Here is a 14,360-nt window from a genome sequence, read left to right as displayed (position 1 = left end):
AATGGTGACAGAGTAGGTACTCAAATGATTGTTATACAGATGGTAGTGGTAGAATTAAAATTTATGACAAATCACTGCATGAAGGCAGAAAAGAATTCCTTTGTAGATCACACAAGTGTTTTCTAATTAAAATACCTGTGAGGAGGTTGGGACTAGAGGAAGTATTCCTTTTCTAGGCTTACTTGTTAAAAAAGAACAACTGTTAACAGATGAACAAAGTTCTATTACTGAGAGCCATGTGAAAACCCATTACATATCATATTGCACAGTAATGACTGCCTCTGTGCTTCCTGTGTGCCTGTTATAAAATATTCTAACCAAAAATGTCAGGCATAAGTACACATTTCTGAAACTTCATTTTACCAAGTGTTTTACTCCTATATATTTATAAAATATGCCAAACTGGTTCAAATTCTGTCATTTATTTCCTTTTCATATCCTCCAGGGGACATGCCAATATGCAAAGAAATAAAAATATAGTAATTAGAAACAAGAGACATAACAGGTTTCAAAAAAGCACAAATCTGTGTAGACCACTGTTTTTAAACATGTATAAACTGATCTTTTTATATATTTAATGTCACATTGTGAATATTATACATAGATGTCAGGTTAGAAAATCAAATTCAAAACCAATATATCAAAATTAAAGTTTAAAATGTAACTTACTTTTGTAGTGGGTTCTGGCTTTGAGCCATAAACAACTCCTTCCTAAAGAAGTAATTAATCTTCTAAGAAAGGAAAAATCAATAGGGATTCTCTTTGAAATCATGAATTCTGCTACAGAGGATGACATACCAAGGCTGTTGCTTTCTATACAGGCATCTAGAAGTTTATTAAAAAGTAGGCTATACTGTGAGACCTCCACAGTTTCTGAAAAGAAAAAATAATTGATAAAATGAAATTGATCTAGTTTCATCTCTCAAACTTCTCTTTTACTCCTTCCGTTTCCCCTCTACTCTCTTTGGCCCATTCCTCCCCACTGTAGGAGACACAGTCACCAAAATGCAATCATCTTATACACTAAGTTAACCAAAAAAAGGCATTCAACAAAAGCAAAATGGTGTGTCCACTTTGTAATGGAGAATGTGAAAGAAATGTGACCATAGAGGCTACATTAACAACCCTGTCCATGGTTTCCCATGTGACTGCATCTGCACGGTTCTGTCTGCATTCTATCTAGAGAGTGGACCTCAGACTTATATCTCCTGTTACTAAAAATAAAACCACTCACAAGCATTCACTCTCAAATTAAAAAAACCAAAACCCTCCTTTCTTGGGTATGCCTACTCCTTTCTGCCTTTCATTCAGAAGAAAGTGAACTCACCTTGGAGACTTCCAACTCTTTTATTTGCTATATTCAATTAGGTGGGTCTATAACCTAGACTCTAGGTCTTTAATGGGCTTCTCTTGTGGCTTAGCTGGTAAAGAATCCCCCTGCAATGCAGGAGACCTGGGTTCAATCCCTGGGTTGGAAGATCCCCTGGAGAAGGGTAAGGCTACCCACTCCAGTATTTTGGCCTAGAGAATTCCATGGACTGTATAGTGCATGGGGTCACAAAGAGTTGGACATGACTGAGCAACTTTCACTTTCTAGGTCTTTATCACTTTAGGATTTTTCAGTGGTCCAGGCCTTATCAGGAAATTTATCTTCTTACCTTACAGCAGAGGAACTTTCCTAAAATACCAACTTCATTATGTCACTCCCTGACCCCAAAACGCGGGTGATCCCCAACTACATATAGAAAAGTAAATTCTTTTAGCCTGCCATTCAGGGTCTTCCAAAATCTGGCACAACTATCTGATCAATCTCACTATTATTACTTTGTCTCATTATTAAGATAATTGTATATCAAAAGCTAGTTCTACAGCAACCATTGTACCAGAGATACTAAAATAAAGAAAACCTCATTGACTTTAAGAAGTTTACTATCTACAGGGAGAAAAGGATAAGAATGTTAATGACAATACAGAATCTCAGTGGAATACATGGGAAAATGGAGACTGACAAAGCACTGAGTGGAGGCCTTCAAGTCAACGTTTTCATTAAACATGAACCATGCCCTGAACCCACTGCTCAGCTCATTCCTGACCCAAAGCTTCTGCAGTTTCCCTTGACATAGACTCTCTCCTGCTACTGACCTATGACCTGCAAGCATTCAGCACTACCTGCCACTGCCCACATGGGCATCTCTCTCTTTGAACCTGTCATCTGCTGAACTTCCTCCATTTATTCCATGTTTTTCTATGTTCCAATGCAGACTAAGTTCCATCTTTGTTACATGATTAATTTACTTGTTTGCTGATGACTTGACAGAGGAAGGAAAAGGGGAATGATGAAATGATGCCTTCAGGAACTGCTGACAGACAACTCAAAGATAAGCATTTCTGTTTTTTTTTTAAACCATCAGGAAAGCATATTCAATTTGCAGAGAACACATTTTACAAAAACCAACATCATTAAAAATACATGCTGGAATATAAAATTCAACCAAGACAGGTGGAGAACTGTTTCTTATTAAATACCAGATGGGCCAGAGATAATTAAGCTAGACTTTGAAAAAACATACCTTGAGAATTTTGAAAACCTGGTAGATTTTGCAAAACTTCAAATGTCTGTCTGTAAAGACTCTTCGCTAAGATTTCATGTGCAATTGTACAGAGCAGATTATGCCGATTGAGCACATCCAGTCGATCACAAGGCCATACTGGTGTACTGATGATCCACTCGGACTCTTACGAGAAGGAAAAGTATAAGTACTTTACACCATGAAAATTACTTAACAGTATAATCACAACTAATGTTTTTAAACATCTTTTGGAGAAAGTGGCAAAACTTAAATATGCATACTCAGAAAGATAACCACAGCTCAGATTTATTAGAAACAATGTATATAGTGATGATTAGCATCCTAAAAAGATGCAAACTAATGACCACTGTTATTTAAATCTTTTTACTAACTCTTCATTTTTCTAAATGTACTAATCAGTTATTGATTCTGAATTTAATGTTTATTTTTATATGATGTTTAAGATTATAATGTGTATATGTTATACTGTAAAATATTATTTGTGTGGACAAATTGAACAATTTTACAGTAAAGAATACATAATTTAATTAGTTTTGGTATTCCTGAGGAACAGCTTTTCCCCACAATATCTGCCTATTTAAAATTTTTTAAATAAAATATTTGCTATGTACAAGTTAACATCTAACATAGATAAATAATAAAAGCATAATAATAAAAAGAACACTTAGGTACTCAACACATAGCTTAAAAAAAAAAAGAGAGTATTACCTACACTGAAGTTCATTAATTTCTGCCAATTTTCACATTGAGAAAAACAATAGCAGACTGTAGTACAGAACACCAAGGTGCTAACATGGTAGAAATGTCAGAATTTTACTATTTACCTATTTCCCTCAATCACTATACACATGATGGGACACATAATGAAATGCTATTATGTAGCATTCAAATCACACTTCTGCATTCTTTTTCAACTGGACTAACAGCAGGAGTTATGCTTTTGTGGCCTTTCCAGCACGGTAAACACAGAAAATATTACAGAAAGATTTGGTAATTCAAGTATACAATGCCGAAATAAAGCCTTAAGTATGGAGAAGAAAACTTTAAAACAGGAGCTTGTTTTAAAATTACTAGAGCCCACTTGACTGGCAGACTTGATTTATACTACCTATGAGGCAACATTTTACAAATATCAGCTCTACAATTATTAACTCATTTACACAGATACCTTCATTAACCTACTCCTAAAGTGATTAAATCAATAATGAAGAGAAATACTGAGGGACTAAGAACATGAACTAGTAATTCACAAAAGAGTAAGTACAAATGGAAACAAAAAGAAAAATAGTTAAATTCTGTAATAAGCAATTAAATGCAAAACAAACCAGTGAATATCACTTTTATTCTATCAAACTATCAAAGAGATAGGAAAAATAATAATATTCAAAGGTGGCAAGGTTGTTTCATAATAAACAACTTCAAATGCTGGTAAGACGACTAAAATTAGCACATTTCTAAAGATCTAGAGTGCTTCTGAATTCTACTCACAGATTTAAAACCTAGACTGGAATATTCAGAACAGCCAGATTAGGGTTTACCTAAACTAAAGTGCACCAGAGTTTGTCTGATAACTAAAAAACCATGAAATTGGGCAGTAACATCTGTATTGTTAATATATACCCATGGCCCGAACAGGACAGGTTGTATAGATGGTACCTACGCAATAGTTCTCCAGGGATTTTCTCACAAGGGGAAGCTTTCTAATAAACTCAAAATAATTTACTGCAAATCTGAATGGCACCAAGGGCAAATATGCCAACATTTACCAAAAAGCTTTAAACTACCCTTACCTTTGCCCAGCAATTCCATCAGAATTTATCCTAAGGGCATAATAAAGATTTAGCAGGGATGTTTAGAAGGGATTATTGTTTATCATCAGTTCAGTTCTGTCCGACTCTTTGCGACCCCATGAATCACAGCATGCCAGGCCTTCCTGTCCATCACCAACTCCCGGAGTCTACTCAAACTCATGCTCATCGAGTCGGTGATGCCATCCAACCATCTCATCCTGTCGTCCCCTTCTCCTCCTGCCCCCAATCCCTCCCAGCATCAGGGTCTTTTCCAATGAGTCAACTCTTCGCATGAAGTAGCCAAAGTATTGGAGTTTCAGCTTCAGCATCAGTCCTTCCAATGAACACCCAGGACTGATCTCCTTTAGGATGGACTGGTTGGATCTCCTTGCAGTCCAAGGGACTCTCAAGAGTCTTCTCCAACACCACAGTTCAAAAGCATCAATCTTTTGGCGCTCAGCTTTCTTCACAGTCCAACTCTCACATCCATACATGACCACTGGAAAAACCATAGACTTGACTAGACGGACCTTTGTTGTCAAAGTAATGTCTCTGCTTTTTAATATGCTGCCTAGGTTGGTCATAACTTTCCTTCCAAGGAGTAAGTGTCTTTTAATTTCATAGCTGCAGTCACCATCTGCAGTGACTTTGGAGCCTCCAAAAATAAAGTCTGACACTGTTTCCACTGTCTCCCCATCTATTTGCCATGAAGTGATGGGACCAGATGCCATGATGTTAGTCTTCTGAATGTTGAGCTTTAAGCTAACTTTTTCACTCTCCTCTTTCACTTTCATCAAGAGGCTTTTTTAGTTCCTCTTCACTTTCTGCCATAAGGGTGGTGTCATCTGCATACCTGAGGTTACTGATATTTCTCCTGGCAATCTTGATTCCAGCTTGTGCTTTTTCCAGCCCAGCGTTTCTCATGATGCACTCTGCATGTAAGTTAAATAAGCAGGGTGACAATATACAGCCTTGACGTATTCCTTTTCCTATTTGGAACCAGTCTGTTGTTCCATGTCCATTTCTAATTGTTGCTTCCTGACCTGCAAATAGGTTTCTCAAGAAGCAGGACAGGTGGTCTGGTATTCCCATCTCTTTCAGAATTTTCCACAGTTTATTGTGATCCACACAGTTGAAGGCTTTGGCATAGTCAATAAAGCAGAAATAGATGTTTTTTTGGAACTCTCTTGCTTTTTTGATGATCCAGCGGATGTTGGCAATTTGATCTCTGGTTCCTCTCCTTTTTCTAAAACCAGCTTGAACATCTGGAAGTTCCTAGTTCACGTATTGCTGAAGCCTGGCTTGGAGAATTTTGAGCATTACTTTATCAGTGTGTGAGATGAGTGCAATTGTGCAGTAGTTTGAGCTTCTTTGGGATTGGAATGAAAACTGACCTTTTGCAGTCCTGTGGCCATTGCTGAGTTTTCCAAATTTGCTGGCATACTGAGTGCAACACTTTCACAGCATCATCTTTCAGGATCTGAAATAGCTCAACTGGAATTCCATCACCTCCACTAGCCTTGTTCATAGTGATGCTTTCTAAGGCCCACTTGACTTCACATTCCAGGATGTCTGGCTCTAGGTGACTGATCACACCAGCGTGATTATCTGGGTCGTGAAGATCTTTTTTGTACAGTTCTTCTGTGTATTCTTGACACCTCTTCTTAACATCTTCTGCTTCTGTTAGGTCCATACCATTTCTGTCCTTTATTGTGCCCATCTTTGCATGAAATGTTCCCTTGGTATCTCTAATTTTCTTGGAGAGATCTCTAGTCTTTCCCATTTTGTTATTTTCCTCTATTTCTTTGCATTGATCGCTGAGGAAGGCTTTCTTATCTCTCCTTGCTATTCTTTGGAACTCTGCATTCAAATGGCAATATCTTTCCTTTTCTCCTTTGCTTTTCACTTCTCTTCTTTTCACAGCTATTTGTAAGGCCTCCTCAGACAACTATTTTGCCTTTTTGCATTTCTTTTCCATGGGGATGGTCTTGACCCTTGTCTCCTGTACAATGTCATGAACCTCCATCCATAGTTCATCAGCCTGTCTATCAGATCCAGTCCCTTAAATCTATTTCTCACTTCCACTGTATAGTCATAAGGGATTTGTTAGGTCATACCTGAATGGTCTAGTGGTTTTCCCTACTTTCTTCAATTTAAGTCTGAATTTGGCAATAAGGAGTTTATGATCTGAGCCACAGTCAGCTCCCAGTCTTGTTTTTGCTGACTGTATAGAGCCTCTCCATCTTTGGCTGCAAAGAGTATATAATCAATCTGATTTCGGTGTTGACCATCTGGTGATGTCCATGTGTAGAGTCTTCTCTTGTGTTGTTGGAAGAGGGTGTTTGCTATGACCACTGTGTTCTCTTGGCAAAACTCTATTAGCCTTTGCCCTGTTTCATTCTGACTCCAAGGCCAAATTTGCCTGTTACTCCAGGTGTTTCTTGACTTCCTACTTTTGCATTCCAGTCCCCTGTCATGAAACAGACATCTTTTTTGGGTGTTAGTTCTAAAAGGTCTTGTAGGTCTTCATAGAACCGTTCAACTTCAGCTCCTTCAGTGTTACTGTTTGGGGCATAGGCTTGGATTACCGTGATATTGAATCGTTTGCCTTGGAAACAGAGATCATTCTGTCGTTTTTGAGATTGCATCCAAGTACTGCATTTCAGACTCTTCTGTTGACAATGATGGCTACTCCATTTCTTCTAAGGGATTCCTGCCCACAGTAGTAGATATAATGGTCATCTGAGTTAAATTCACCCACTCCTGTTCATTTTAGTTCGCTGATTCCTAGAATGTCGACATTCACTCTTGCCATCTCCTGTTTGACCACTTCTAATTTGGCCTGATTCATGGACCTAACATTCCAGGTTCCTATGCAATATTGCTCTTTACAGCATTGGACCTTGCTTCTATCACCATTCACATCCACAACTGGGTATTGTTTTTGCTTTGGCTCCATCCCTTCCTTCTTTCTGGAGTTATTTCTCCACTGATCTCCAGTAGCGTATTGGGCACCTACCGACCTGGGGCGTTCCTCTTTCAGTATCCTATCATTTTGCCTTTTCATACTGTTCATGGGGTTCTCAAGGCAAGAATACTGAAGTGGTTTGCCATTTCCTTCTCCAGTGGACCACATTCCGTCAGACCTCTCCCCATGACCCGTCCGTCTTGGGTGGCCCCACACAGCACAAGACTGTGGTCCGTGTGATCAGATTGGCTAGTTTTCTGTGATTATGCTTTCAGTGTATCTGCCCTATGATTCTTCATCATGGCAATCTTAAAACCAGCTAGTTCAAGAAAAGTGGACGTGTGGACCCATCTATGTATCTGTGTTTATCTATATTTGTTCATAAGATGGAAAACTACGCAGTCCATTAAGTGATGCTGGAGAGGAACATTTCCTTTCATAGAAAAATGTCCAAAGAAAGACTGCTGCCTTAAACAAAATGCAAGGTATAATAGAGTCTGTATAGCAATACTATCGTGTTATTTATAACATCAGATGGGTGGCTGAATAAGAATTTATTTCATCATCAGTTTTGCTTATCCATCCCTTATTATTTCTCTAAATGACTAAGTATTACTTACATAAAGACAATAAAAGTTACTTTAAAATTTAAGAGCAGTTTCTCAACAAATAGCATAACTTTTTTCAAAACAAAAATTTGTACTCTAGAATGTTAAGATACTTATTTTTCAGGCTTCAAACCTTGATTATAAAATTGTGGTTTTAAGGCTTTTTCCCCCTTTTTAAAATGCTGGTAAGGGTATAAAGCAAGGTAGGAATTTGTTGATCATTTGCCAGAAAACAAGGTGCTGAGCAAGAGTTTAAAATGGGAGAGTGAACACATGAAAAGTCAAAACAATGGAGTACTTCTCACCAAAATGTCTGCTGCACATTAAATAAAAACGTGTAAAATATTCTACAGTTCTCAAACATAAGTGTATGTAAACCCCTTCTTTAAAAAGTTTAATAGGTAATAATCGCACATGTTTTTAAAAGGAAAAAATATAGGAAAAATATGTCAGCTAATATGCCTCTCATCCCTGTCCTGCAAACACTCAATTCCTCTTCCCAGAAGCAACCATCATCAATTGTTTCTTATGCATCCTTCTGCAACTATCTTAAGGGTATAAAGCAAATATGTATGTATCCATTAAAAATTTTTTTTTACACAAATGGTAGCATACTGTGTACACCATTCAGGATATTCCTTTTTTAATTTGGTAATAAATCCTGGAGATCATTCCAATGAGTTTTTGTGGCTCTAACTCATTCTACTCCATCATATGGCTGTTACACAGCTTCACTAACTGTTACATCCTTAATGGACACTTAAGTTATCTGGAATTCTTTATCATTGTTGATGGTAAAAGAAAAAAAGATTTCATATAACTTACAGTGCATACCTTCGAATATAGAAATAAATGTATTTGTAGGACAAATTCCTAGAGATGGAGTTAACAGATTAAAGGAAATATGCATTACTAAATTTTGACAGATATTTTTGTCAGAAAGCCCCTAAAGACAATCCGTGTGAAGGTTCATTCCTCTATACCCTCACAAAAAGCATATCACTAAACTTTAATCTTTGCTGGTCTGACAAGTGCTTAGGATTTTAATGTTTATTTCTCAGTTATTACAAGTGAGATCAAGCCACTTGTGTTTCCTTTCTTGACAATGGCCTGTTCACTGCAGAACCCTCTGAAGAACAAAAAAAGTTCTGGTGACAACACAGAATTATCCTTTTTTAGAAGAAATAAAATCTTACTTATGAAAATGACTTTCAATTGAAAAGGTCACTGCAAAAGAAAATCTTGTGTTGATAACTGACAGAATTTAAAAAGATCATCTCAAACTTGAAACATCAAATTTGTAAAAACTGTAAATCTCCATAACCCACTGCATACCCCTCCTGCAAACTCTCCCAGAATCTCCAGTTAGAGAAAGACTGATTTTGCCAGAAACTTTTAGGCAGATGATCACCTATACACTTCTTTTCCAACTATTTTACCTTTCCGTTTCTTGCCACATTTTTTCTTTCTCATGGAGCTTGTGAACTCTGGCTTGCATTTTGCTACTTCCTCTTTTTATAAACATTCTATTTTGTATTTGTATATTTGTATTTTGTGTTGTACCTTTCTATTTCGGTTAATCTTTCTCCCAGGAAACTTCACTGGCTACATTTGTTAAGTTGAAGAAAACCTTTTCCAACAAGCTTTTGATCATGAAGTCTAGTCACAACCTCTGTATTCCATAAACTCTCAGCATTCGATAAATGCACGTGTTTTATATATAGATAAATATGTACGTATGCTAGTTGTGTGTGTTAATGCAAAAGCTTCCAATTTTATTTACTTATGTGTTTATCCTGTCTTCCATCTAAACTCTGAGACTCTTGAGGTTTCTTCTTTTTTTTTTTTTTAAACAAGAGGGTTTGTTTCTCTCTCGTGTAAGTCCAAAAGCTGGCATCACCTCTGGTGTGCACAGCACTGAGCGGTTCATCAAGGACTTCCTCTGCTTCATCTCATTAGAGCCTTGTAAACATGCTTGCTTGTGACACTCGTCCCAGCTGCTCTTCCTTCCGAAGCACCAGCTTCTTTGTAGTAACTGTTTCCATTCGATGTTGCTGTTCCTGGTCACCACACGGGCTTCTTTCCCCTCATACTGTACCTTTTCTTAACAATCCAGACCCTTATTGGCTCCATTTACATATACAGCAACTCCTAACACTAGGGAAAATACATCACAGACACAGGGTTAATATCCATAATACATGCAAAGTCCTGTGAACAAGAGCCGGGGATATCACTCTGGGACCCAGTGGGCTGCGAAGAATTGGAAACTACCTCCAGCTGTCAGTCATCTTGTTATAGACTTGTGAATGGTGGCTTCCACGTTCCTGGGCGAAGAGTAGCCGTGCGTGGCAGTCATGGGTCCTTGTCATCGTCAGGCTGGACGTCATCACTCACTGGTCCCGTGTTGTCAGTGAATCGCACACCAGCCGCTCTCACTTTCCTTCATAGGTCGCTCGCTCAGTCGTGTCTGACTCTTTGTGACCCCATGGACTGTGTAGCCCACCAGGCTCCTCTGTCCATGGAATTTTCCAGGCACGAATACTGGAGTGGGTTGTCATTTCCTTCTCCATCTTCATTCTTATTTATCCCATTTTATCAGATAAAATCTGCTTGATGGTCTAAGTAGCCAAGGCTACATTAGATGCTGTGCTGCTACTTTGCTCTCTAAATTGTATTTACCTCATGCCCAACTGACCTTAGTTGCTTCTGCTGGCTTAACTGCATTGTAATTTCTGTTAGATGAATTGACTTACTAGGGAAAACAAGCTTTATTGTTTTGGTTTGGAGCCAGCTTGTCGGCACATGCAAAGATAGGGTTTATATAGATTGCAATCAGGATTTCCCTGTCTTAGCAGCTTAAGCTTGGGCTCTGAAGCTGGGCTGTCTGGGATTAAATCTGGCCTCCACATCTTACTTGTTATGTCATTTTGGGCAAGCTGCTTATTGTCTCTAACAAGATTTTCTTATCAGTAACATGGGGATTGTAATAATTTCAAACTCACAGGGTTTCCAGGAAGATTAAGTGAGATAATCAGGTAAAGCATTTCTATGGTGCTGAGGCCAAAGTAACAACTAACTTTTCAACAAAGGTTCATACAGTTTCTCTTTAAAGCTGTTAACATTCTCCTTTCATTTTACACAACAACCTTTCCTACCCACATGAACACTAGAGGCTTAGGCCAAATTATCACCCACCATTTAATATCAACTTGAGGTAATTACAAATCCAAGAATTTATAATAAGCTTACAAAACATTTCATGCTGATATGTATCAGAACTTACCCCTTAATACCCAAATGGCACCATCTAGGCTTCCACTTTTTAGAAAAATTTCTGCTGCAATATTCACAATTTGACATCTTGGTGCTAACTTCTCAGGCCCTATAAGTCCTTTTAAAGTTGTAAAATGTATTTTTAATTCATATAGTTTATCTAAGACCTTCCTTCCCTAGAGTTAAAAAAAAAAAAGAACACTGATTGTTAATCATTTAGAATATTATAGAGATACAAAGTCACTGAAGATTATATAGAAGGCAATTATGCAATCTGAATCATCATTCGAGACTGATGGCTATCAAACTGCTTCAAGATGCTCTCCTTAAGCCCTTTCCAGCTCAGCCATGAAAACAGAAAGGGAAGGGGAGCAAGCAGGGTTTTGCCTCATTAACCACTGGGCCTCCCTTCAGTGGATCTCCCTTCATCTGTTTTAGTCAGTGAGCTTCCTTTCTAAAGACCTCATTTGGCAAAAAGATTTCATGCCTTAAAGTGGAAAACTACCCATTATATGTTCTTGCTCTTCTTATGTTGATCACCCTGAGACCCAGGAGAGAGAGCCAATGAAAAGAAGATAATTTAATATAAAATTGAGATAAAGAATGATAGTGGGGAAAAAGGGATAAAATTGTTGGCTGAAAATTGTTTTTCTGAGTCAATAGGCTAATAGTTTCACATAATCTACAGAAGGACTGTCTCTAGGGTAGACATTAGAAATTGGATCTGTGTTATTATTTCTATTAGGGTCAGCAAAATTTTTCTATAAAAAGCCAGATAGTAAATGCTTTGGGCTTTGCAAGTCACATTTGGTCAGTTGCATATTCTTTTTGGTTGTTTTTAAATTTCTAAGTCTTTAAAACTGTAAGAAACATTCTTAGCTCATGAGTAGTATAAAAATAGACTGTGGGCCAGATCTGGCTTTTAGTTTACAGACTCTTGTTTCATATTATATTATACGCTATTTTGAGTCGGATGCATATTATGTCGTCAAAGTACTTTCAATCTGACTGCATTAAATGAGTGCATTTTTCAAGGGATACCTTAAGTTTAATCCCAATGGTTTTACTTTTATGTTCAAAAAGGAAGCTTTATTAAAAATTTTCATTTAAAAAAAATTTTCATTTACACTTCATTAAAAATTCAGCTAAGTAAGATAACAAATAAAATACTCATTCTGAATAATATAGTGAACATTTAAAATTAAAATATAGGCACAAATTCACCAACTGCTTATATCTTAAATAAAAACAGCCAAATAAAATTAAAATATACTCTGAAATTAAAGCAAAATCAGTCTGAGTTGTAAAAAGAACTTTCCTACTAGGTAGTCTTCAAATTCTCAAGCATTAAATACCCAAGAAATTAATGCTATGATAGACCTTAAGCTAGATTGTGAGAAGGGGGACAAAGTACATTTTGTCCAGTCCAGGTCTATCAGATAATAAGTGCTCTTGAAGAGCTTGGAAACTGGAGATCTTCTGTACAATGATTATTTGAAAATGTTTTTCTTTAAAAAAATTTTGAATTTTGTATGTGTACATGAGTGACCATGTACACATTTAATGTCCTTAAATATTATTTCAATTGTGAAACAACCTCTTTATAAAAAGGAAGGAAGTGGGGAGGGAGATAGGAGGGAGGTTCAAAAGGGAGGGGATATATGTATACCTATGGCTGATTCATGTTGAGATTTGACAGAAAATAGCAAAATTCTGTAAAGCAATTATCCTTCAAGAAAAAAAAACAAATTAAAAGAAAAAAGAAATGTAAAAACTAGAGAATTGAGAGGGAGGAACACCTGTGTTTGACTGCATAGAAATAAACCAGTACACGAATTTTTAAAAAAAACGAGGAGGAAGGAATAAAAGTTATATTTTAATAGTTGATTCAATAGCAACCTCACTCTCAACTATCCTACTCTCCATATCTCAGCACTTCTCTCCCTATTTTGGATTTTCCTGCCCTTTACTTAACTTTATTGAATTTATCACTCTACCCACACCTCAGGGAAGTATACCTCAGGTAGTAAAATACGGCCTAGAGTTCCTACACTGCTTCTACAATGAGCTAAATCTCAAAGGTAGACATGAAGATGGTAACAGTGTTCCAGGGAATCCTAAGAAGTAATTTCAAAGGAGTTCTATTAATTGTATCTTGGGCTCATCTTAAGAGAGGTCTTCCAAAACTGTAATACTGCCAACACTCAGGAGCTGGCAAAATATACTGAATTGACAGGTGCTTCAAGTAAAAATGACATTTAGCCCAGCTTCCCAAGTATTCCCCACACTGAGATTCTTCATGGTAGTCAGTCTCATGCCTCCTCCTGTCCACATGTTCCTAATAACACCACCTAAGTGAAGTGAAGTGAAAGTCACTCAGTCGTGTCTGACTCTTTGAGACCCCATGGACTATACAGTCCATGGAATTCTCCAGGCCAGAATACTGGAGTGGGTAGCCTTTCCCTTCTCCAGGGGATCTTCCCAAACCAGGGATCGAACCCAGGTCTCCTGCATTGTAGGCGGATTCTTCACCATCTGAGCCACAAGGGAAGCCCAAGAATACTGGAGTGGGTAGCCTATCCCTTTTCCAGGGGATCTTCTCGACCCAGGAGTCAAACTGGGGTCTCCTGTATTGCAGGTGGACTCTACCAACTAAGCTATCAGGAAAGCCCAAATATACCACCTAGTAATTCATTTACTGTTTGAGGCTCAATTCGCCCCCTGTAGCGATAATCAGCAAAATTTTAACTTTCAGGGTTAACTTATATTCTATACAAAAATGTAAAACGAACACTCTACAGATCAAGCCAAAACAAAAATTTAGTGAAGTACCTTGGACCACTGCAACAGCTTGTGATAGAAGTACATAGCACTGATTCCGATTCTTCCCAGCAAAGTTTTATCTACTTCACTATTCTGCGGATCTTTGCTAACTGAAACACAAAGTAGATACATGGAAGAAAATGAAATAGTCACTTTGAATGACAGAAAAGGCAAATTTAATATGGAATTAGTGATACTACCACAAAGACCAGGTGTCGGCCAACTACAGCCCATGGGCCGCATCTGGCCTGTGGCCTGTTTCTGTATAGCCTGTGAGCTTCTAAGAACGGTTTTTATTTTTAAA

The 14,360-nt window shown here is 37.6% G+C and overlaps 1 protein-coding gene across 1 annotated transcript in view; it reads right to left on the bottom strand.

Moving 5' to 3' along the window:
• The window catches only part of TOPAZ1 (testis and ovary specific TOPAZ 1), a 61,574-nt gene that overhangs the window by 4,782 nt on the left and 42,432 nt on the right, over positions 1–14,360 (bottom strand). The window contains exons 15-18 of the mRNA XM_061129168.1: positions 14,066–14,166; positions 11,244–11,409; positions 2,571–2,735; positions 670–873 (exon numbers count right to left, since the gene is read on the bottom strand). Of these exons, the coding sequence (XP_060985151.1) occupies positions 670–873; positions 2,571–2,735; positions 11,244–11,409; positions 14,066–14,166 (636 nt within the window). The remainder of the gene's footprint in view (positions 1–669; positions 874–2,570; positions 2,736–11,243; positions 11,410–14,065; positions 14,167–14,360) is intronic.

Source organism: Dama dama, chromosome 24, assembly GCF_033118175.1.
Source record: "Dama dama isolate Ldn47 chromosome 24, ASM3311817v1, whole genome shotgun sequence".
NCBI classification, from domain to species: Eukaryota; Metazoa; Chordata; class Mammalia; order Artiodactyla; family Cervidae; genus Dama; species Dama dama.
Note: the sequence above shows the minus strand (reverse complement) of the source record. Positions and strands in the feature narration are given on the sequence as shown.